General features: G+C 32.4%; 2 protein-coding genes across 7 annotated transcripts in view; both read left to right on the forward strand.

Annotated features, from left to right (window-relative positions):
- The window catches only part of LOC124365933 (tropomyosin-1), a 39,968-nt gene extending 18,991 nt beyond the window's left edge, over nucleotides 1-20,977 (forward strand). For 2 of the 6 annotated variants that reach the window (XR_006922754.1, XR_006922755.1), the window contains exons 10-11: nucleotides 536-696; nucleotides 3,221-3,397. Coding sequence is in view for 4 of the 6 variants with exons in the window: in XM_046822070.1 (XP_046678026.1) it covers nucleotides 20,523-20,605 (83 nt within the window). In the remaining 2 variants the exon portion in view is untranslated. Of the gene's footprint in view, nucleotides 1-535; nucleotides 697-3,220; nucleotides 3,884-5,557; nucleotides 6,034-14,530; nucleotides 15,347-20,522 lie in introns of those variants that run through there. The other 4 variants (XM_046822070.1, XM_046822071.1, XM_046822068.1 and 1 more) reach the window with 4 other exon arrangements.
- A 538-nt stretch (nucleotides 20,978-21,515) lies between these two features.
- The window catches only part of LOC124365932 (synaptotagmin-4-like), a 140,238-nt gene continuing 135,731 nt past the window's right edge, over nucleotides 21,516-26,022 (forward strand). Inside the window, 1 exon segment of the mRNA XM_046822066.1 lies at nucleotides 21,516-21,706. Within this exon segment, the coding sequence (XP_046678022.1) occupies nucleotides 21,652-21,706 (55 nt within the window). The 5' untranslated portion in view covers nucleotides 21,516-21,651.

A 26,022-nucleotide genomic window follows, 5' to 3' on the forward strand; every position in this document is an offset into this window, starting at 1 on the left:
GTTGCATATTTATCCAGATATTGTGTTAAGATTCAAATTTAAAGTAGTATTTACACTGAAAATAAATTTGAAGGTTTTACATAACGTATACGAATAATTTAACTATTAATGTATCGATATTCATATTTAAAAGTAATCTAATTTGTCATTACACGTATTTTTTGAAAAAAAAAAAAAAAAAAAAAAAAAAAACAACATACGCTAATGTTTACTAGAATCGCGAAAACTCGTTCACAATGTGAAGTTATCAAGTATACGAAATTTATACTTATATCTGTTTTTATATTACTATTTAGCAGCAATTTAATAATAGGGTAATTTAAGAATTTTTTATAATCGAGCAAGTTTATTTTTTATTTAGTTTTATTTGCAATACATCTATCCGCTCTTGTAGATGCTTCTAGAGTAGACATAACCGAGCAATAAGGTACTATTGGCTTCTCTTTCCAGCTTCTTTGCCATCTTGCAGCTTTCCTTTTCGCTCTTATCTCGCTTACTCTGTTGGGTTTCGCTGAACGCCGGACGCTGTTTTCAGATGAATTGCACAACGAAAAGGACAAATACAAGACAGTGATGGCGGACGTGGATGCCACCCTGACGGAGATTGTCGGAGCCTAGAGCCCCGGCTGCCTTATAACTAATTGTGTGTTCTAATATTTGTAATGCCTACTTAACCATCGCGTCACTGGAGATAAGGTATTGTCAAAGCCCCACGTCTCTTACCGAGCCCCTGCAACCAGTTTGAATCTCTTCGGGAAGAAACCTGTTCGAGTCACAGCCTCTGTAGGGTTTGTTGTATCAGCGATTTTAGGACTGATTTTTACAACAAAACCACCCCTCCCTATCTACTCTCTTGTTTCTCTCTCTTGACTGTAGTATCGACCCCTTAGTCTTTGTATCTGCCCTGTAAAAATCTGTTCATTCTTCTTGTGTAAGAGTCTGCATGCCAATCCATCCACTTTAAAGTTCTGCATGAGAACCCTCTTGTAGAACTGTCTATGTGCACCAAGGGTCCCTTATTTGAAAGTTATCCGCATGAATCTTTTAAGCACTTTTTTCTTTTTGACATTTCCTTAAAGCTAGACGACCATTTCCTGTTTTGAGTTCAGTTCAACAAAAACACTATTCACTGTTACAACTTAAAACATAGTTGACATAACAAATCTTTCACCATTCACTAAGAATGTATTTACTATGTATAGAGGACATATTAAACATGTCATTCGTATCTTGTACTTTTTCATGACTCCATTATTCAACGTTATTCATAATTTCAAATGTATTCTTGCACAGTTTATTCAATATTCTAGTACACGTTGGATGGATTTTCTCGGGAAATTCCATTGCTCCTTAAAATGTACACAAGATCTCATCGATTTTAACCAGTAAAATCTTCCAAATATCTCAGACAAAACTAGACATTCAACTATCGCTCCAACAATATTTCACTACTATAATATATTTTTTCACCTCTGTGTTCTAATGTCTTATGTGTCCTTGTTCTTTAAAGCGGCTTTGCTTGTTATTTTAACATTACTGTTTTACTAACTATTTATTATATACTATTTTAGGATACTCATTAATACAGAATTTCAAGAGATTAGACTTTATACTATAAATATTTCCAAAATATATTTATATACATTATATAAATATTCTCTTACTATTGAAAATTAGTATTGAGATTAGAGTTTCAAATTCAACTACTAAATATTTGTTTGAAACAGATTATATTATTCGATCTGAAAAACCAGTAGAATTTTATTATTATTGTTACTTAGTCAAATTTATTAATACTAAAGCAAAAAAAATTAAAATTAAATTTCTTACATGAATTTATTTACCACAGGATATTCCGAAACAATAATAGTTTTTAGCGAAATATGCTACTTCTTTTAAAGCAGATTTTAAAATTGAGAAGAGGATTGAGTTGATGTCATATGCCATCAAAAATCTATAATCTTCAAAATTTAAATAATATGCAACCCCTGAGATGCTTTTAGTCATATTTCGATAAAATGAGATAAGTTATCTGGTTTCAGGAAGAAATAGTTACGATAGTTCTTTTATGATAGCAATTATAACTTTGTATGTGTTTTTGTATTTCTAACGGGGTTTATGTCCACAATAGTCCGAAAAGTGTTCCAATTTTCACTTTATAAGAATACAACTTAGAAGTTTTTGCAATTAGAAGAGGCATTTATGGGAAATTCCTCAAAGAAAGGAATCGATCAGCATTCAAACAAGTTTTAAGTATTACAGAAATGAAAGTGTATTAAAAGTGTTAAAATTTTAAATTAACAACGTTTCAAACATGTTTTTTTAGTTTCAAACACTACAGAACCAGACGTCATACGTGTATATAGTAGATCATCGTCAGGTAAATACATAAGGAAACTAATTATGGCGATTTTTCAATCTGCTCATCGCGTTGGTTGACAGATATGACTATTATTTACGTATATGACGGCTGGTTTTAAATGAGTTAAACTAAAAAATATGAAATATGAAAAAGTAGCATTTGGCGAATTTATCTTTTAGTTTTCACCACTCTTCAATTTCCATCTTTACCAAAATTAGCGTGAATAGTGAAACATTCTTCCTTAGGAGAATCTGCTCTACAGATTTCACGAAAAACTAGGTTGTGTTTTTATAAAGTTGAAATAGGATCCAAGATTCCGGACAAGAATGAGTTTAAAACAATGTAACCACTGAATTGAGTGCAATAAATGTTTTTGAATGTTACACATTAAATAACAAAATCATTTGTTCATGTCAAAATATTTAAAACGTGTCCACAATCCTTGCACCAATATTAAACTAATCAGGGGCGTACTCAGAATTTAGTTTGGTGGGTAGAAAAAACTGCCTTAATCGTAATTGAAAATTTGCTATATTTTAAATTATTGTTAGAACAAAGGAAGATGGTTTCGTTAAGCATGTTATAAAAAAGTCAAACTAAACATACGTCTTGGGGTTTAAAGTTATTATTTACAATTTAATCAGTTTTAATTTCGGGGGGGGGGGGGTTATTTTTATCCTCCAAAGTTACCTCTTGGTACGCCCCTGACTACCTGTATTTTGTCCCTTACACTGAATGATCCATATTGACACAACTTTTGTGTTTTGTTCTTGTGCACTCATATTGTCTCACCTTGATGTTCTTGTGGTGTGTTGTACTATATGTTGAATGTTCACTGTTGTGTTGTCTTGTCTGTAGACGAGCTCGGTCTCAACAAAGACAGGTACAAGTCGTTGGCTGACGAGATGGATTCCACCTTCGCGGAACTGGCCGGCTACTAGACCTTGGACCCTCCCTCCACATCTGTCTCGCGTCTTAATAAGGCTCCATTAGGCGACATCATCCCTATCGACTCATTTGTCGCCTGCTGCGCCAGCAGCGGCCGACAAATGAAAGAAAGAATTTCACTTTATTTTTTTTGCAATTGTTGGAAAACGCTTTTAATTTTGTTTGAAATAAAACACTGTATAATATTCGTGTGGTTAGTCTAGCTAAATGTTGTTGGTTAGGTTACTTTTCGCTTCTAGTTCTAGACTATCGTTGCGATAGTAGTCTACCTGTTTGATCGGATTTGTCCCCTGATTGTTCGGTAGGAACTAACCACATTTAACTACTGTAATTACTGTATGTGTGACCTATTCATAAGATGTACGTGTTAAGCAATTGGTGAATATTATATATTTTCTATACTCTTTATGTTGTATCGTTAAGGACTCTAATTTAAGATGAAACTATTCAAGGATAATTGTAAGATATGACGCTGCCAATAGTGCCTTATTGTGTATAAACCACTGTCGTGGATAGACGATAGATAAATGACGACTTAAGAAATATATATTTTGACGCTTGATGGTTCTTCTACTGGGTGTTGTTTTATTAACCTCGTTATAGCCTAGTTTTATTATGTTAGAGCTAGTTGGTGTCAAAATTTAGAATTTCATTTAAGTGTACAACTATTTATTGATTTTCACTAAACTGTTACCACTCCAAACAATTTAACATTCACATGACAGTTTGAATATTGAACAAACCACATTAATAGCATTGGGCATGCTTAACAAAAAATCTTGTACACAATTGTTACATCCTGTTTTTTAGTATCTCACTTTCACAATACAAATTTGATGTTTCCAATATCATTCTGCAGTTGAAAACATGAGTGTTTATTGTGGGTCTTTGTAAATGTTTGTTCAACAACGAGTGTTTTGCGCATAAATGTTGCAAACGAAGAACTAACCGATCGCAGTCTGGGAAATGCCAGGTGAGAACCAATATTTACTAATGCTTACTTTGCTTCTGTAAATAACTGTGCTCGTTTGAAACACATTACTGCAACCTGTAAGAGTTGTAACCACTCTTCTTTTACTTCTGTTCCTAAAAAGTTGTTGAGAAAAATACACCTCATAACTCCCGTACTAATCTTCAATTCTTCAACTATATCTTCTTCTTCTTTCTGGAAAACAATTATTCCTCTAATATTTATTTTCTTGCACTAAACTCACATCGGAATAACATGAAAGTGTTTGTTTACATCCTAGTAGATTTTTAGTACTTTTGTAGAAAAGTAGAAACATAAAAGTAACATTCTGGTTGTATAATTTAAACGAGGTTTTAATTGAATTTATTTCAAATATGGAATAAATTGTGTAGTAGCTCATAGTCTAATGCGTAGTTTTGACTTGTTTTCAGCCAAGCAGTTGACCCTGTACATAGCCTGCATCCAGATGTAATTTCATTATTTAAATAGAGTGAAGCAATCACAACTCAATTCAGAAATTGCATTTAATAAAACCCTTTCTATATAAATAATATAAATTTATGAATTAATAAATATGAATACAATAAAAATGTTAAGAATAGTTTAGATAGTTGAAGATTTCTCTTTATAGCAAAAAATTATGGGAGGTAAAATTTAAATATTTCTTTCTAATTACACATCCGTTCTTAAATATGCTTAAAATGTTTAACAAGAAGAATTTTATGAATTTACGTGGAGAAAATATTATTGTTTAAAAACGTGCAAACAAAGGCGTGTACACATGATTTAATGAAAATACCTTTGCAAAAATCATAATATTTACTAATTTTTAATTAATTGTTTATTGTAATTGCAAGTACAAATTTAAATAATCTTAAAGCATAAAAATAGCTAGTAAAACATCCAGGAGTCCTATTTTATAGATTTTTCACTTTGATAAAAATTTGATGTAGCCTAATATTGCGCTGGATCCAAATTCTCAGCGAAACATTTTTGTCGAGTTTTCGTTATAATTAGAAATATAAATCATTCTTAAAAATAGCGAAAAATGGCATACAAAATGTTTAAAAATGTTATTTTATAGATATTTTTACTTATTTTTGAAAGTAATGGATCAACGCGTTGGGTCGAAAGTTTCACAATGTTTACTGGGACCCTGTCTTGCCATACGAAAGTTACTTCCTTTTATAAGGAGCGCCATTAATCTCTTCGCCGAGTCGTGATTGCCTCACTCCAACTCGTACGAGGTAATGTTTAAACATTGTTCCTTCTTGCAGACGACATCCGTCATGAGGTTGACCGCTACAAGGCCTTGTCCGGAGATGTTGACGCCACCTTCTCTGAGATGTTGTCCTACTAAGCGAGCAGAAGAACACGTCTGGACGAAACCTCACTCATTTGAACCCCGGCAAATGAAAGAACCTACTTTAAGATTTGAAATGAGTTACAATATAATAATTTCTGTTGTTTTTTCGTTTGCGTAACAATAACGCGTAATCGCTTAAGGTTTTCTTTGTTGGATGACTTAGTTGACACTTATTTATATTTACATGTACAGTATAAGTATTAAGCAATTGGTGAGATATTGTAATATATTTTGACATTTATATCTTGTAACGATAAGAAAACTATTTAAGGTAATGTAAGCTATTATACGGAACGACCTATGAAAATAAATCTTAAAGGAATGGGTTTCGCATCTTGCTTTCACGCTCGCTCCTTGTAAATAAATAAAGGTGTGCTCCTTCTGAAATATTGTGTGTTGTGTTGTCCTTGTTTCCTCTGGAGTCCTGTTTATAGTCAACCTTTTGTATACGAAGTAGCTGTCGACACTTGGTTTTGTTCATCCAATCAATCAACAATAATATTGTTGTTCTCTTCGTTTGGTTTAGACAAACGCTCATTTTTTACAGCTTCAATAATTTTTTGTTTGAATGTTCTCTTTAATCGTCTTTTGATTTTACAAAAAAGTACTATACCAGTAACGATTTTTACAAACAATTTAATTTTACCTATATAGTAAGTCAAATTAAAATATGCAATCAATTAAGTCTATTACGAAATATAAAAACCCAAATAATCATTCTACCATATGTACGAGTATAAAAGTAATAAAATACAAAAAAGTATCTATCAATAGTCAAAATGAAATAATTAAAATATGAAACTATTTGTGACTCAAGAGATGATTTATTTCAAATCAATATAAACATTACGTACTCAAGTATAAGATATATTGTAAGTTTAGTGGTTATTAGTTATGTAAAACGGTTTAAATAAATAATAAATTCTAATAAGAAAATCTTAAAATACATTTAGATTGTTAATTAATTCTTAATAATACAACTTATTGAAGAAAACCTACTCTAATTTTGTAATAAGCGAGTTTTTAGTTTTAGTATTTTGATCTAATTTCACTGTATGATCAAAATTGACATTAATTGGTTTTAAATGAAAGCGTTGATAATTATTCTATTGAGACCAATGTTGATAAATTAGTCTAACAATGATAGTGTTTGTGCACATGTTGTGTAGAATTCTCTAAACATCCCCTGTAAACATTTGTGTGAGAATGTCTTGGATTCTAATCTTGACTTAAACAAATGTTTACGTACGTTATGTCGTACCTGCACGTAAGAAGGTCTTGCTGTTAGTGTTTGTGACGTCATCATCGATCAGGTAAGCTCTCTTGTATGTACTTGCTTGTTATACCCTTTGCTTGTTTAGCATTATTTATCAATAAAATTCACATTAAAAATGTATTTGAGTAAAACTAAGAAACTTACAGGTTAATTAGAGGAATAATTCGAGGTTAAATTGGTAAAAGTATTTCACTTTAGAAAAATGGCCAAAAAGGCACACGACTGTAACGTATTGCTAAATATAACTCAAGGGTATTTACTATCAGTTAACAAAGTACGTTACATTTATTTTGATTTAAATAAGAGAGGAAATCTTTATACAGGAAAAATATTTGCTATCTGCTTCTCTTAAAAAGAAAAGGCAAAGCCACATTTTGCAATAACATTTTCTAGAATTGTGTAACCTAACTCGAGACATGGAAATATTTAATCCTAACAGCCACGTAATGATCTCCGTTACATAACTTAGATCTAAAGAATCGATGAGTTAAAATTAAAATTACGTAATCCAATTAATTAGCGGATTTCTATAGCAAATATAATAATTTGGGGTCGACTTCATTGCTCGGGAGGATGATCGTTGCCTGTAGAACGCAGCTACTTTTTCAAGCAGTTCCTTTCTCAGTGTTTTTTGCAACTTTAGTTTTATATCTCTGGGTTTCCCAAATATTTAGGAAGATTAATACAAATATTAGAAATTGCAGTACTAAATTACGTTGATATTTGTTAAAGAACATGTTACCCTCTAAATATTTACTTAGGTCATTTTCTTGATTTGAGCGGTTTCAATGATCTACTTCAATAAGCATATTTTAAATATTATAAGCATACAAGCGGGTAGGAAATATCTATTCTTAGATATTTCAACCAATAACACGATAAAATCGGAATAAATTAAGTTTTTAAAATAGTTACGTGACGATTTCAACCAAATAGTGGAGCGCCAATTGCTTACAATAGCAAGTAAAGCTACGGTAGTTCCTTACTGGGTTGTTAAATAAAGAAAATAAAAAAAAAAAAATTAAACGATTATACAATTTATATATTATAAAGTAAGGGTAATAAGTGCCTGCTGTCATACAAAACGTGTACCCTATAACTCTAAGACATATGCTTTACACCGATATAATTTGACCTTGCAACATTATGTAAAAACATGAGATTAATGTACAGCAAATTACAAAATTACTACTTAATTTACTGATACACATTCACAATACAAACTCACGAATTTTCAAAACGCTCCAACAAAGTTCTTTTCTGGATACCCCGAATTCCTAAATTGTTTAGCCTTAATATCAGACAACATTGCATAATGAATGTAAATATGGCCGTCAGAGTACATAAAGAAGATAACCGTTTTGTAAAAACCCCGATCGATCGAGTCTTTTAACATAAATCAGTTTTATTATTTAGATAAACCGTTTTTTAATACACGTTTAAAAAATCTTTTTTGATCCAGCAGCCTCCAACCAACTAACAACTATAATGCGAATTATTTAATGGCTTAAAACAGCAATTACTAGGGTTATGTCCTCCTAAAATCTGAATCGATCTAAATCATATATGTAAGGTCGCAAGTAATGTCACTAATAAATTAACTAGAAAAATGTACATCCTAAGTTAGAGCCTTGTGGCACTCCTAAATTAGAGAAAACCCTCTCAAATTACATTCCACTTTATAGTATATAGACAGAGTTAACAATGAAATACTTCTCAAACAAAGAGTTTGTGAAAAGCCGTAAGATTTCTGTAAAGTGTTTACCTAAAAAGCTCAACCTGTTTGAGGTCTGAGGATCTAATATAAAAAAAAAGATATTTTGAAAAAAGCTTAGCAAAAAATATACATACATCACACTCATTGGACACTTCTTCATGACCTCGTTTCTATAGATTCATTCATTTACTCATTTCTATAGATACTAATAATAAATCGTTACTACCTAATCTTATTACTATACCTAATCGTTTACTATAGACTCAATTATTACCTCGTTTATATAAATACTTTGCCTACTACAGAAGAATTTTTCCTGACAGATAGTATTTTTTACTGACTCACTTAAACCGGCTTAGGAACATAATAAATAATAGATAAAGAGGCTGTAAGCCCCCATTTTAAGCCAAATAGCTGGTCTTCTTAACTTTTTTAATACCCTCTCACTTCGATTTCCGCCTCAAAGTTGCTCGGTCAGTTTCTTCCTTAGAGAAAAGTATTCCATCAATTTCAAGAGCAACATGATTGTGTGCTTACACAATTCAAATTGGCTCTCAGTTCCTAGAAACTACACAAATTGGTCTAAAATTAAAAACGTTTAGATGGAATGATATTATATTGTCATTGAGTGAAGGAACAATACGAGACCAATAACACCATTAGGAATATTATTGGAAACTTTTAATAAAGAAAGGATTACAGAGAGGACTAAATGCTGATCAAGGTCTAAAATTGTTAAAGGCAGGCTAAGGGTGAACGTCAGCACTTGTAAGATGATCTTGTCCAAACATGTCTACCATCATCTAGCGATATTTAGATCGAAACACCCTAAAATTTGCTTAGAGGAAAAGCGCATCAGTGTTAGCAAAGGATCTTATAGCCTATTTTAATATTTTTTTTTTGAAAACTGACGATGAAAATATCTTTTGGTAGTGTGCTGTTCAATAAAGTACTTCAGTGAATGTAATTTAAGGTATAAAATTCATTAGTAATCCTACTTTAGTATGAAGATTGTTGCAATATAAGAAAAATGGGAAGAACTATGTTATTTATAAACTTTTAAAATAGGTGGAAAAAATACCCAAAATTAGTCTTGCAGTAATTAAGCTATTTTTAAAAGTGAGTACGTAATCGATAAAAATATTTATTTAGAATACTTGACTTGGTAGTTTATTGCAGGTCTGAATAAATGTTAATTAACGAGTATACATCTACAAGCTATATTAGAAATTCTTGCAAGCTGGCTGTTAGTTGAAGCCTTAAAATTTATGGAGAGGCGCATTGTTAGACCACTACAAAGACTGAAATGAAACGTGCTGTGCAATGTGAGAGACATGCAATATTCAGCTATCTTCTTTCGTACTATTGACAAATGAAAACAATAGACCATTGTTACAGTGGTAAAGCTTTCTTTATTAACAAAATATCGACTATGAAGAAGGGATAGACGAAATGATCCATATCTTTACTAAAATCTGCAGTTTATTCTCACAATAGTCGGGATTGTTTATTTTCATATTGCAAAAGAGTTGTTTTGATAAAACCGTGATATATATGTAGTTAAGATATAATTGTGTTTAGGATAAACCCTAAATTGAATTAATCAACACAACCATAAATATATATTTACTTCCCTAAGATTTGTTTATAAAATTACAGGCAATGGCGGTTTATAACGCTTTAAAAATTACGTTTATGTATTGCTGAATGTTAAATTGAAATATATAAATAAAATTTCAGTTCTTGTCTTTAGATCGGCATCATAATTATCATGACCAAGTTTAAAGGTTGATACCATGACAAAACATTACAAATACAGATACAAACATTGAGATATCTTCGGTCTGCAGATGTTAAACCAATTCATCAGTTTCTACCGTTTCGATTATTTATTTAGCAGAATAATCTGTTCCGTTAACTACAGTAAACACAACATTTCCAAAGAACCGTTGCTATTTTTTTGAACCGTATAGGGATTAATTTTTTTAAACACATATCTACCATACCAGAAACAAACAGCCAATCTTCTTTCCATATTTAAGTATTTCCCCAAGTCTACACACAGTTATTAAATCCTAGTTTAATAAACTTTTCACTTTACTTTCCTTACTACCGGTTATCGGTTAACCAATTCTTATCTCCCTGAATCCATTGTGTTTCGATTAAAGCTTTTCTTCAGCTGTGAACAGGAAATTCACACACTCATGAAACCCATTCTTCCCCACTAAAAATATAATATATTTTATTCTCAATCAACATCCTGGCCTTCTCCGTTGATTTGACCATCCTGTCCTCGACCTATTGATTACTGGGTTATCCAGTAATCGGTTTGTTTTATACCACACCAGACCATCAATAAATATGCACTTTTATTTCTTCAAGCAAAATGAGGCAAGGTTCATGTTTCAGAAGGCAGAAGTGGCCTAATAAATGAAATGTGGATAATAATATTTACACATGTGACAAATAAGTTTTTCATAATAAAATTTTTATAGAATTGAGATACCAAGCAATGGTTTTCCAAAACTAATAAGTCACATGTCACAATCCTATTCGAATTTGAAATATTAAATATAAATTCAGGATCACGAATTAAAGATGGTTGCCAAAATTCGAAACTGTTCAAAGAAAAAGTAACTGTAACTATACGGAAGTATACTAAAGATCAGTCGATAGCGAAGCTGTCATTAATAGTAGAACACTTTATTATATTCTATTCTTTGTATATTCTATTCCGTGTGGACATGGTATATAAGTCTTAAGAGATTCTAACTGAAGAATCTACAAACTGAGCGTAATGTTTAAAATAATACTTCAGTGACCTAATATAGGTAGTCAATGATTAACTCATAAAGATTAAGAAAAAATATGTTCATAAAGAATTTAAATAGTGGATATAAACATACATAACAATGTCACGCATGTGGATCGGAAACATTTATTACATGATTTTACTACTGCAAGACTAATGGGACTAAAGTACACAGAATGGAAGGTTTATCCATTTATGAACTTGTTCATAAATGTTTATACAAAATTCGATTTTTTGGTTATTCATGAAACAGAAAAATGCTGTTATATGTTAAATGAAATTAGCTTTGGTGTACTATCTGTTCACGTAAGGTTTAATCTTCGCGGCGAGCCCAAAATATTTGACAATTTTTAATGGTATTAGCCATGTAATGGTAATATAAATTTTTTAACATTAGTTCTTAATTCTTCTAAAACATTAAATTTAAATTTATTATTAAAACATTTTCTTAAATTAGTGTGAACTCTTACATAATATGAAGACTATTGTCACACTATATTTATTACCCTAAACATTAAGAAACCTTTGCCCATGCTTTCACTATTATATCTTAGCAAAACTTATTATATCTTAGCAAAAAAGAAATACAATGTAAAATAATCTTTTTCATTACTTATTTCCCATGTTCGTAATGGGTGATTAATTTAAGGTTACAATAACAAAATACACATTGTAGTTTACTTAGTTGTTATATTTTTTTATTTAGACATATTTATTAGACATTTTCATTAAAGAAAAATTATATCCGTCAAAAAATTGCCACGTACAGCTCTACAAACTTAAGCTCTTTTATGAAAATTTTCATCACTTACTCGTTCAATTGTTGCGGAATTTGATGGATAATTCTACGAATCTGTCATTCGTCTCCGGTATCGAGTTGGACTTGTTTCCGTAAACCTCCTGCTTCAAGTAACCCCAAAGGAAATAATCCAGTGGTGTGAGGCCACATAAGCTTGCTGGCAAATGCTCATCACTGAAATGAAAGATTAAACGGCCGGGAAGCTTTGTGTGCAGCAACTGCTCGGTTTCCTTGTGCTGTACGACAAGTGGCTCTGTCATGTCGAAATCACAAGTCGTTCAAATCGTTATTAGCACCCAATTCTTCCAACTGCTGCCACAAATAGTCGCACATCATCTCCCGAGAACGTTCTCCATTGACTGTAACTGCACCGCTACGGGAAAGCCAATAACGCCGCCCGTCGAAAAATGCGGCAGTTTATCTTATTTACAAAGCTATTAAGATGAAAATGAGCTTAATCAGAAAAGATTTTGTTCATTATTCCCCAACACCTAGTTAACAAATTCACGTTACCTCTCATTGCAACCTCTAACCGCATCACTCTGTACATGAATTAGAAAGTTTTACATTTAGTGATCAACATCAAAGTAACTTTCACGGTTCTGAGAAGCAAAAACTTAAATAAATTTGTACACTTCTCATGTTCCCACAACTTTAATTTAGTGTATTGAACCCGTACTTCTTTAGGGAGACTCCTGGAATTCAGACAAACCAAGACAAAATATTTTAAGCCATCTTTTCAGTTTTCATAATCATCTTTTAGTATTTTTACAGAACAGGTTTTATTCTCTATTTTGAATTCACTTTAGCTTCGTTATTACTTTATTTTTATTCAAGCATAATTTTAAAGTCATTTGTTATTTTTCTCTATAATCTTTTTGCTACTTTATCCATGAGAATTGCTATTTTCTTCTTGTATCAATTCCACGATTCATATATTTCACGCTCGTGCTTTAGGTGACGGATTATCTTTATTCTCAATATAGACCAAGTATTCTGTGCCCCAATAAACGCAACCAAATGTTGATGCAGTTAAGATCTAGTAATCATCTGGATTCAACGGAATTGAGTGAATTGACGATACCTTGCTATCTTTTGCTATCTTCCGCTTGAAGCGGCCGATCTGCAACATAAGTTTGAGCAGATTTGGAGTCACAAAATGTGTATTTAAGTAAATATAAACTTAAAAAACTATTGGATAATGTTGTGAGTAGGGTTTGAGTGTCATAGTTTTATCTAGTTAAAAACCACACAATCATCACAAGCTGTGAATAATTTGCATAAGCCTAACATGTCAATATCATTCTATTTGGCAAAATCCAGTCTCTCAGTACTCAATCGTTAGCCACTCTTGTCCAACAAGAGAAAATGGGAATTTTCGAGTGTGTTTTGTATATGCTTTTGAAAGTACGTCAGAAATAAACGGGTTAGAGCTTTCTCTAAATGCTGTAAGACCATGAACTATGGAACGAACTTCAAAATGTAATTGGAGAAAAATAAGAAATAGAGAGAATGGAGAGACACATTTTCAGTTGAAACGATTGTTCTTCTTTCTGTGGAGACAATACCACAAATCTCTATCAACTAGGCTAGACAATATACATCTATTGTTTGGATAGACATAATCACAATCTCATCCATACTACACAAGAGGGCTTCGTCAGGTTTTTACAAATTGAAGCTTCCCCATAAAACTGGCTTGCCTTGGCTTAAATTTTTAATTTCGACATCTGTCAAATAAATGAACCATCAACATATTGGGGATTTGAAGAGAGAGAGCTTTAGTAGCCTAAAATGTCAGACGATGAATGCCTTTAAGAGCTAGTCCAAAATAAATATATAATGTATTTAAAACAGGATATAAAGATATTTTTATGATTCATTATTGAACTCTTTCTGGGGTTTTATGTAAAGTACAAATATCGAACGTATACAAAATTGTTCTTGAATATTTTTACCAGGAACCTTGTAACAATATCGACCCAAAGTCATGTAATGCAAACCTTGCACCCATACTACCACCCATCTATTACAAACATTATACAATTTAATTTATATATATATATATATATATATATATATATATATATATATATATATATATATATAATTTTAGCAAGACATTAGTACCTAGCTAGATTTAAAAATTTGTTTTAAATAAATATGTACTAACAGTTGCCTAGCTTTCATGATCTTATAGCTGTTTTGTGACACACACCAGGTACGGTATCATTTCACCTTTTTGTTTACCAATGCAAAACCAAATGTTTGTTTTTACAGATGAAGTCCTGAAGGAGAAGGAGATCTACAAGGATATGGTGAACGACATCGATCAGACATTCTTGGACATGGCCGGCATTTAAGGGATTCCAACGAACGAATGCATCACGATTTATTATTTTACCACCAAAACATCCTGTACTGCATTACCCAAAGTGTCATCTTTGTTACAGAAACACATTAACAAAGTTTTTTTTTCAAACACTTGTATAGAATTTCATCTATAGGTTTAAAATAAATCAATGCATTTATTTGAAACTACTAATAAATGGATTGTTGCCAAGAATGGTTTTGATTGCCGAAAATAAATTTTTGATCTTCCTAGTACGGAGCATATAGTTTGATTAAGTATAAAGCATTCACAAAATGCTTATATGACAGATAAACAACTATGTACAATATTTGCTTAATGTATGTTTACGGGAAATGTTATGAATGACGTAAAAAGCTGCGAGGAGTGTTTCGCATTTTATTTTTGCTTTTATTTTACCATAGAGAAACAGACACAGAAATTAACACATTTAATCTTAAAAACTTAGTTTAATAAGATCTTCACCGCATTTTTTTGGAATAAAGCATTTTGCTTCATGTTTCCTAGAATAATCCTGTATCGTGTCATTAAAATAGGACTGTTTAGTTTTAATCTACCGTTCTATACGAAGAAAACCCAACTCTTAAAACCTGTAATTAAGATAGATTAAAAACAAGTGCAGACACAAGAAATAAATACTATTACACTCTGACTGTGAATTGTTATTACTACTGTTGTTTTGTCAATTGTAAACAATAAGAAATAAATAAAACAATACAATAAAAGGGCAGTGTAATTATAAATCCCTCCTCAGATATTTCTATAAAGTCTTAATGAAGTATTAAAGTACTCTTAAGTTAGATATAATTAAAAATGTATGATTATAACGCAAGTTTCGTTGCATTTTGCACGAGAGAATGCTAGAATAGAATGAATGAAACTAATGTTTTAGGAGAATAAAATTAACAATATCATCTAGAATCTTTAGAGAATCATTGAAAATTCAATCCATCTTGTGCCATGGTCGATATGCCACAATAATTTGGAAACAATAGTGAATGACATGCATGAAAACATGTATAAAAAGGGCAGTTAAGGTAGGAAAGAATTTGGCTCAAAATTTAAAAGAGAACGTTTATTGCAATAATTTTCTAACGGTTCTACACATTTTGATTTTAAAGACTCATTCAAAATGGGTCTTTATAATGCTGAATAAGTATTTGTGATCAGGATTCATAAGGGGTCAATAAAAATTATCAATCATTTGCTGGGATATTTTAGAACTAATTGAATAACGATAAAACTTTAAAATAAACGTTTGAATATAGAAGAGATAGTAGATTACATAACCATTCTTATTGGAAGATTTAATAATACATAAATCGATACATCCGTATGTTGAAGCACGCTACAGAACGCAACGAAGGAGTTAACGCACAAACGGACAGACAGATAGACAGACGAACCTTTTCATATCTTGACCCAAAATCAATAGCATTCTTGACGCTTTGATTTCTTGACAGAAAATCAATAGGGTTCTTGAACCTTTTGATATCTTGACCCAAAATCAATAGCGTTCTTGACGCTTTGATTTCTTGACAGAAAATCAATAGGGTTCTTGAACCTTTTGATCTCTTGACCCAACATCAATAGGGTTCTTGAACCTTTTGATATTTTGACCCAAAATCAATAGCGTTTCTTGACGCTTTGATTTCTTGATTTCTTGACAGAAAATCAATAGGATATCTTGACCCAAAATCAACAGGGTTCTTGAACCTTTTGATCTCTTGACCCAAAATCAATAGGGTTCTTGAACCTTTTGATCTCTTAACCCAACATCAATAGGGTTCTTCCTTGGATAAAGAGGAACCCACTTGCCAAGTTTCCAGTCTGTGTGACGTTTCTATCACCAGTGATCGCAGACAAACAGATTGATAGACTGTCCTTTCACCTTTTCACCCTAAAACCGATAGTTTTTCTTTGAATCAATATAAACTTTTGTAGTAAACTCATAATAAGTTTGATGTGTCTAGAAGACCTTCTATGAAGGGTTATCGACAGACAGATGTAAAACGAACAAGGGCATGGTTTGAACAAGGTCTTGTCAGGTCCTTATTAGTGAATGGACTAATCATAAAACTTTATCATTTTTGTTTTATTACCAGTTTAATTTTAGTAATTACTCAGAAATAAATCTTGATTAAATTACTTACGTGAAGTAAAAAGAATATTAATTTTTTGGCTTCAGTGACGCAACGGAAATTTCATTGAACACTTAACCATTGTTTAAATATTTACGAGAACCTACAAGCGAGGTTATGTTAATTACATTTAATCTTAGAGTTACTGGCTGAGTTCATAATTTATACAAAGTGCAGCCATACGAGGCACAATGGCCGCACAATGTCATAAAGCACTTGTGCATAATACATTAGTGCACTGCGCATAAAGTCACTGGCTAAACCTCACGTCATATTCATGCATCATGACTAACATAAATTAACAGTAACCAAAGAGATAACCGTAATCCGCGAACTGTTATAACCGCAAACTATAGGCTTAGGGGAAAAAAGGGAAATTTAAAGATATTAACTTATACATTTTTATAACAAATTTGGAAAGAAAATTGTTTGATATTACAACTTAAATCAGAAAGTTTTATATGTTATGTTAACAGTAATCAATAAATATTTTGTAACATTAATTATCAGTACCACTTAACCTTCCAATTGAAGCTATTTGTTACTGAACAAATTTAATTAAGAGTGCCAGGTTAAGTGTTAGAGAGGGCTTCTTAGCCCTAACTTCGCCTGGTAAAATAAGACATTTTTAACTTTACTTTTACTTTTTAAATACATTTTCTCTCTAAAAAAAGGTTACATTTGCGTCATTGAAATATTCGACTGCATCTGGCATATATTTTGTTTTATAACACAACCTTTTCATACATTGCTCGACAACGTCATGGTGTATTTTCTGCAGCATGATGAATACGCATGGTTCACCTGCATGGGAATGAACCTTCATAATTAAGGTAAGCATATTTAATAATTAATTAGCTGTTATACTATTAATGTTTTGTTATTTTAATCTATTGCAATTTATAATTTTATAGTAATTGTTTTAATACACATTTTTGTAATATATGATGCATTTCAACTTTATCAATTAACTAATTTGTAATACAAACTATTTAAATTTTTCCTTCACTCGGACAGCAAAATTGCGTACGTTTATAATACAAGATAGGTGTACGCCACATCACGTGTCGCGTAACAGGCTTCGCTATGGTAATTACAATACATTATGAAGATATCCTGCTTACGCCTGCAGAAAAAATGTGTCAACCTTGGACATGCATCATCATAGAACTCATTCTTTTTACTCTGTTAAGTGTTATTGCATGAATAATCTACATATGGTACAATGTCACATGTAAATATTTCATAAGATTTTACTCAGCTTGTTTACAAATGTAATCATATTCTATTTTCCCGTTATCGTCAAGGTTACCCATAGGATCATTGCAAAAATATTACGTAGCGCTCAGCCAAATCCCATGGATTGTATTGCATTATTACTCAACTCAGTGTTGCTAATATATAAATGAAGCGTCATGCAACATTGTAAGTCAGTTCATTTTCGAGATACTGTGCGGATAGGCAGACAAATAGACAGACAGAAATGAAAATTTTCCAAGGTAACGCTCAGCCAATAATATTAAGCAGTTTATTTCTTAGTCATGATTTTTATTATCTTAAAATTATTTCTTATAATGGTTTACAGTCATCTGCATTAAACTAGTATATAGTGGTTAACTTGAAATACTTTCGTTAAACTAAGATCAAGATCATCGCCTAATTTGTACTATATAATTTGAAGTAGCATACATTACAATATGGTAAAAATATTTTAGCAATTCCGCAGTCTATAGTGAATAGTGGAGTAAAGTTAAAATGTTGTACTCTAATATGCCAAATATACGAGTATATGGTACTTCATTATTTGATTTCGTGAAATATTCAAAAAAGTATATCTTCAAAAAGTATGGATGACCCTTGCATCGCAAGTAATTATCGTCCTGTTTCCATTCTTCCAGTCATGAGCAAAATTTTTAAAAAGTTTTTCATTAGAAGGCTTTAAGGTTTTCTTGAACGGCTTTAAATTCTTAACCCTGATCCAGTACGTATTCAGGAAAAACAAATCGACTATTGATGCTGTAGCATGCTGTTGTTGATAGCTTGGAGAGGAGAACAAGTGCTCAGCATATTTATCGACCTTTCAAAAGCCTTTGACTGTGTGCATAATGGGACACTGTTGCATCAGTTATGAACATATGGTTCCGAGCTCATCCGCATAAATGGCTTTCGTCATATCTTAGTGGCAGAGAACAGTGTGTCCAGATCGCGAATACCCTGTCAGGCAAAGTAAAAAAGGCCGTATGTGTTCCCTAGGGTTCAGTTTTGGGCCCATACTTTTTCTCATTTACGTCAACAGATTGAATTCATCAATTCAAAATGGAGAGGTGATTCAATATGCGGATTATACGACTCTCTTAATTCAAAGATAAATCTGATAACTATGTCAACACTAACGTAATTACATTTTGTCTCCGTCAACAAGAAGATAAATACAGACCAATTGTGACGGCGGATAAAGTTATCTTAGCTAGATTAAGCCGAATCCACCAAGTTTCTGGGGATGTACCTCGACTCAAGGGATGTCTCAGACATTTATGTCTTACGCAATCTAGCAAAATCCTGCTCGTTGGATGTACTGAAAACAGCCACTTTGGCATAGTACATCCACATTTGACCTACGGTTGAGATGATTGAGTACCTAGAAAACAAAAGAAAGTGGTTAGAATAATTTCGAAATTAAAACACAGAGAGTCGTGTAAAATTGCCTTCGAGGAGCTTGGATTTTTGACCTTACCCAACCTCTACGTTCTCGATCTCACCCTGTACTGCCGATTCAAATGTGAACTGGTTCATGACAGGGACGTCCACCAGTAGGCTACGAGACCAGAGGCAGGGACAACTACAGAACTGAACAGCATAGAACGACTATGTTCGAACACTTGCTATCTCAAGTGGGTGTCAAGTTAATCAATAAGCTCCCTGGAAATCTCAAACGAATTAACGAATCCAAACAATTCAAATCTCGATTAAGACACTTTTTGTTGTCACATTTTACTCCGTTGATAAGTTTACGGGATGAAAATTAGCCTTTTATTATTATTCTATTTATCCTTTTATGATATCAAAAACAAGCAAAATACAATATATTATTAGGTTTACACATTAATATGTGGAATTGACCGTGCCTATGATAACTTAAGATAGGTGTAGTTTATAAATTGTTATCCAATATTATGAAATAACGTTTGCTATACAATTTTTTTGCAAATTGTTTTACTGCAATAAAGAATCATTATTATTATAATCTATTGCATTACCAGTGACTTAAAAGCTGATTGTATTATATCCCACAAGAAGAAGTACCTGATTTACATTTTTGAATGTCTGAATATCAAATGGAACGCACCATAGACATTCTTTGCCGAATACCTCTGTATCCACTGATACTATATTTCAAGAATATTTGCAAGAATTATGGTTGGGTAGTAAAACAAGTAATTTAATGAAGCAATCGATAGCTGCATAACTAATTAAGAGTTAATTATTATTCATTATCTTCTGAAAATTGATAATCAAGTCAGGTGCAAGGGCTTAGCTAGTTCCTGACTCCCTGGATTACAAGTTGTATCTTGTATAGTGAATATGTCAGATTTAATTTAATTAATTAATTGATAAAAATATTTCCCCTAAGATAGCCTAAAGAGACTAAACCATAGCTAGTGAAAGTTACGTATAAACCTGTCATAACCTATTTTCAATCTATTGTCAACCTAACCTACAAAGTTGTCGCATCAATTTTAAATATTTTTCTTTTTTCCAGACGATGTCCTGCGACAGAAGGAGATCTATAAGGACATCATCAACGACATTGACCAGACCTTCCTGGACATGGCTGGTTATTAATGTCCCACTTAAGTACACGCAGTGACAATTATGCTATTGTAGAATCACCGGAATGCTTTATACCACCAGTTGTTCAAAAACCTTAGTATGGAACCTAATCAGTATTTACAGTAAATACTATTGTGACTTTTTTATTAATATAAAATCTGGCATTTTAATTAAATTTAACGTTTTAAGTAATTTTATTGTACCTTGATGTTATAAATGCAGTAATTAAATAGTGCTTATTTGTCGATTTTTTAACGTGTGAGTAATTAGAATGCAAGTGCAATTTAATTTTAATTTATGTACGCTACTCGTATTTTGATACGTACTACAACTGGGTGTTGTCTGAAGTAATAAATACATTATTTAGTTTTTTTTTTATATTTATACTGCCGTTTTATTCTTACAACCTTGTGTTGAAGTAAACCTCTGCAATTGTGCCTCAAATGCGCTATTGGAATACATAATGTTTTGCAACGGAATATTAAAATATTTGTTTTATCATTACAGAATTTTAAAGGGAAATTAGTTTATGTTCAAATCGATCCCTACCAAAAGAATTCTTAGATAATCAATTTTGTGATGCTTTAATTTTATTTAAAGTTAATGTTCAACCTGTAACAGTCGATGATTACTAATATATTCAACAACAAATAGAATTTTTAAATTGATATTTTTAGTCAAAGGAACCATTAAATTTGTTCAAAAACGTATAAGAGATGATGCAATTGTCAACTTTATTACATTCATCCTCTTACTGAAATACTTCCGCCCACAGTCTCCACGAATTAACTACTCCACCCATACTGAGCTTTGTCACAAAGAGGGTCTGTCCTTTGAAGTCCTCTACAACACAATCCGGCAAGGGCTCACTCGACCTACACCGGACGACCTCCAGTCGAACAGCTGAAAGTCTGACGTCACACGCATGCGCGCAACTCGCTCCTGTATCGACCGACGACATCTTGCCTGCTTCGTCAATTGTCAACTGGGTTTTCAATTTCTTCTGGTGTGGTTTTCGCGAGTGATATCCAGTGGAAGTGGCGACAGCCTTGGAGACCATGGAGAGTACTCCAGCCTACGAGGACGGACCGGAGATAAAGCCTATAGAAGCAGGTAGGAAGCGCCCTCAGCTCTTAGAATTACCGAGTACCTGGGAAGCCGGAGATACATTAGGGATGTATTTAAGTCATTTAACTAATTCATTGATAATACATACACACATGTAAAATTTAACCTTATGAGTCTTTATACAGTTGAAAACCAAAAGATGACATATCTGAATTAAACAATCCTTTAGGGAAAATGTACGAGACGGGTTGAAAACAAACAGACGCCCATTGCCTACATGCTCATTGACCAATTATCCATAATCCATATCACCTGCCAATGTGTGTTGATTTAACTGATGTAACGTTAAAGCAATACAGGGTTTAATACAAGTAATTATTTATGACGTTATAAATTAAAGTGATGTAATAATATACTTTGCAAAAACTGCCATTTTTGTTCATGGTGTCATTGAGGTTTGCTTTATTGTCAATGTTATTTAGGATGAAGTACAATTACAAAAATGACATTCATACGAAAAATATGCATTCCTTTAATACAAAATATACTTAGTACAACACATTAAAAGTGACCGAATTTTAATTATTTGGACTGAGTTAAGTTTATTACATTTTCAAAAGCATCTTTATATATATATATATATATATATATATATATATATTCCATATATATATATGGAAATTGATCTAAAGAATAAACATGCTTCTTCAGTTGGCCAATATGAGTCGAGGTTTTGATGCTATATTTACTTTTAAATCTTTACAGTAACATAATAGATACACAAACACTGATGTTTTAGGGTGTAATTGGTTTATACAGAAATCTAGGACAAATACTTCTAAAACATAAGGCGTGATAAGTAAAAAACATAAAAGAAATGCACAATTTTAATGCAGCTCCTAGCTGCCATTACACAAAGGTACATTAGTGTAATTTATATTTTTAAAAGGAGTCGTTTTATAGACTAACATTATTTCTTCGGATCCCAAAACGAAACATTTAAACTATATTTAAAACCAATAGTAAGTATTTTTAAATTTCTATACCATTTATGAAATAAAATATATAGCCTTGACTAAATCGCATTGATAAAAAGGAACTGAACCAAAATAAACGCTTAATTTAAGCATTTTCAATATTCAGAAATGTCAGGAGTCTCATACATGTTTCGTACAGGTTATAAACAATTTTTAAAGAAAAGTTTTGAAGAAAAAGATTTTAAAAGAGGAGAAAAGATCGCTGGCAACATCGGAGGTCAGTGATGAATGAGAAGAGAGAAGAATCCTAATGATTTCTCATCAAAACATTCACGAGGCTTCAACAGATGAAATGAATCAATATGACTCGACCGAGGTTTCCCCCTCCCCCTTCATCCACCGATCTCTCCTCGCCTCCACCCAGACACACCTGTCTCGTCATCAGCTGATTCAGCCATCGAGCACCTGATTGCGACATCTATAACCTTACATTTTGGATGACAAACTTGGATGACTCATGGTCCGTTTGCAACTGGATATTACACTTGCTTGCTTTTATTATATAGTACAATATTATTTTATGACGTAACAGAGAGAAGTTCTTGCACGTGACATACTACTCCCTCCATGATGTTCATACGTACTTGGTAGTTCAAAAGGCTAAATAAAATAATGTAAAGTGACATTTTAATAACATATTTTTCCTATGCATTACGAAATATGGGTATGCATTGGTGTCTTTTAAACCGTAGGACTAATGGTAAATTTTAAATGGAGGACCTTTCTAAACTTTTAGTTAACCACATAGATTTACATAAAATTTTGTATAAGAAGACCCTATATTTTAGATCAATTTCGATTAAAAATGCGTCTATAAAATCTTTGTATCCTCGGGTACTCCCTCCTAATTTCCCTCGTTTAGGAGTTGAAAGTATTGAGTTTTTGATCCACCCTTTGAAGCACTAAGGAGGCATTTTTTCGTAGTAAGATTAGTCTTAGAAGCCGAGAGCCAACTTGCGTTCTATAAGTACACGATCTTTTTCTTGAAATCGTAGAAAAATTTCCCTAAAGAAAAAAAAAACCACAGTCGGACACACTAGTTTTATTTGATGATGAATAAAATCAGTTTTGTTGATATCTAGTATGTATCATATCTACCTTTATGATAAATTCCTATCAGATCATATTTTTCAGTCACGTAAACAAATGTTAACAAACGTAAACAAAAATCAGCTAACAACTATACACAGTTCCTTAAAGCCAACTATATCAAATCTTCAGTATTTATCTGTGTGACGGCGATATAACGATTGATTTTAAATGCATCTAACTAGGAAAATTAAAAAAAAAATTATAGTTTCATATTTGTTATTCCTTTTAATATCCACCTATTTCTACCCTACCAAAACTAACGCAGCTGATGATCGAACTACTGTACTTTGTTAGGAAAGATTCCTTAGTCGATTCCAAGAAAAATCAGGTTGGGTGTTTGTACAACACAGATTAGCTCTAGACTCCTAGACTACTCCGTTGTATCCTCCCTCGGCTCAACCTAATAATTGGTAGGCTAATAATAATCTGTTGTAATAAGGGCTTGGCTTATTAGAAAACGTCAAATGTATTTTTACAGTGAATTTCGAACTCATTTAAGTACTGTAACATATTATATGACGGATATTTCTTAGATTAGCATATTTTCTAGATCTTGTGTTTAGTTATAATTGTAATTATTAACTCTCTTTTAATATCTTTTAAACTTAATTTTACATTTTTTATAATTTTTCGACTGTAAACCATAAACGATATAATATACATTGTGTTATTTCCCCTAATAATTAATTCATCTTTATATTTATTCAGTTTTAATGTGACCTAATTTCATTGCTATTATTCGGAATGCTCTTGGATTTGATGATTTATTGAAACGGGTGACCTTCAGTAATGTACTGTCATAAAGTTCACAATTATCGTATGTTTGCAAAAAAGCTACTTTGTTTCATCTAAATTTGGGCAAATTGTAAAATTCATTATCAGTAAAAACAGATAAATTATTAGTAAATTACAAGCACAATAAAGTATGAAAATCAATTTCAAGAATGTATTGGCTTAGCGTTAGCTAATCCTATTAATATTGGGGCTGAAACAATTATATTTCTGTCTGTCTATCTGAATGTCACTTGAAATGTACGATGAAGCTTAATTTATATATTAGCAACGTTAGGTTTGATGATGGTGAATGGTTCTGTTTGGAATTTGGCTGAGCGTTAGCAAATATATTTAAAATGGTCTTATGGGTAGCCCTACTTAATCTTGGTCCCCAGGTTAAGTGTTAGAGAGGGCTTCTTAGCCCTAAATTCAGTTGGTAAAATAAGACTACTTTACCTTACTTTACCTCGAGAAAATATTAGAATAAATAAATGAGTAAACAAGCTGAGTGCAGTCAGTTGAGACTTTAGCAACTAAAATATTAACACATGCAGATTATTCATAGATTAAAAAGAAAGAATTCAAAGTCATTGTTACAAGTTGGTGACAATATTTGATTTCACACACACACACACACACACACACACACACACACACACACACACACACACACACACACACACACACACACACACACACACACACACACACACACACAACACACACACACACACACACACACACACACACACACACACACACACACACACACACACACACACACACACACACACACACACACACACACACACACACACACACACACACACACACACACACACACACACACACACACACACACACACACACACACACACACACACACACACACACACACACACACAACACACACACACACACACACACACACACACACACAACACACACACACACACACACACACACACACACACACACACACACACACACACACACACACCACACACACACACACACACACACACACACACACACACACACACACACACACACACACACACACACACACACACACACACACACACACACACACACACACACACACACACACACACACACACACACACACACCTAATTCCCAATCCAAATACAGGAAGAATAAACTAAAGATATTGATAATGTAATCACTTGTTACACAATAGAATTTATACCCCGGAACTCTTATACTTATATTTCCCTTTGACATGTACCATAAATAACTCATTTGTAGAAAACTACAGCTTAGGACGACGAGAGAGGAAAAATAGTAGATCCTTGTATAGATCTACTCGAACCAGGTCAGGAAACTCTCAGCCCATTCACAAAGGAATCTTCCTTCCACAGCCTTAATTTAAAAACTTATAATCTCTGTCCTTATTTCAGACAGCGATTAAATACTCAATATAGCTTTGGATCAAG

Source organism: Homalodisca vitripennis, chromosome 7, assembly GCF_021130785.1.
Source record: "Homalodisca vitripennis isolate AUS2020 chromosome 7, UT_GWSS_2.1, whole genome shotgun sequence".
NCBI classification, from domain to species: domain Eukaryota; kingdom Metazoa; phylum Arthropoda; class Insecta; order Hemiptera; family Cicadellidae; genus Homalodisca; species Homalodisca vitripennis.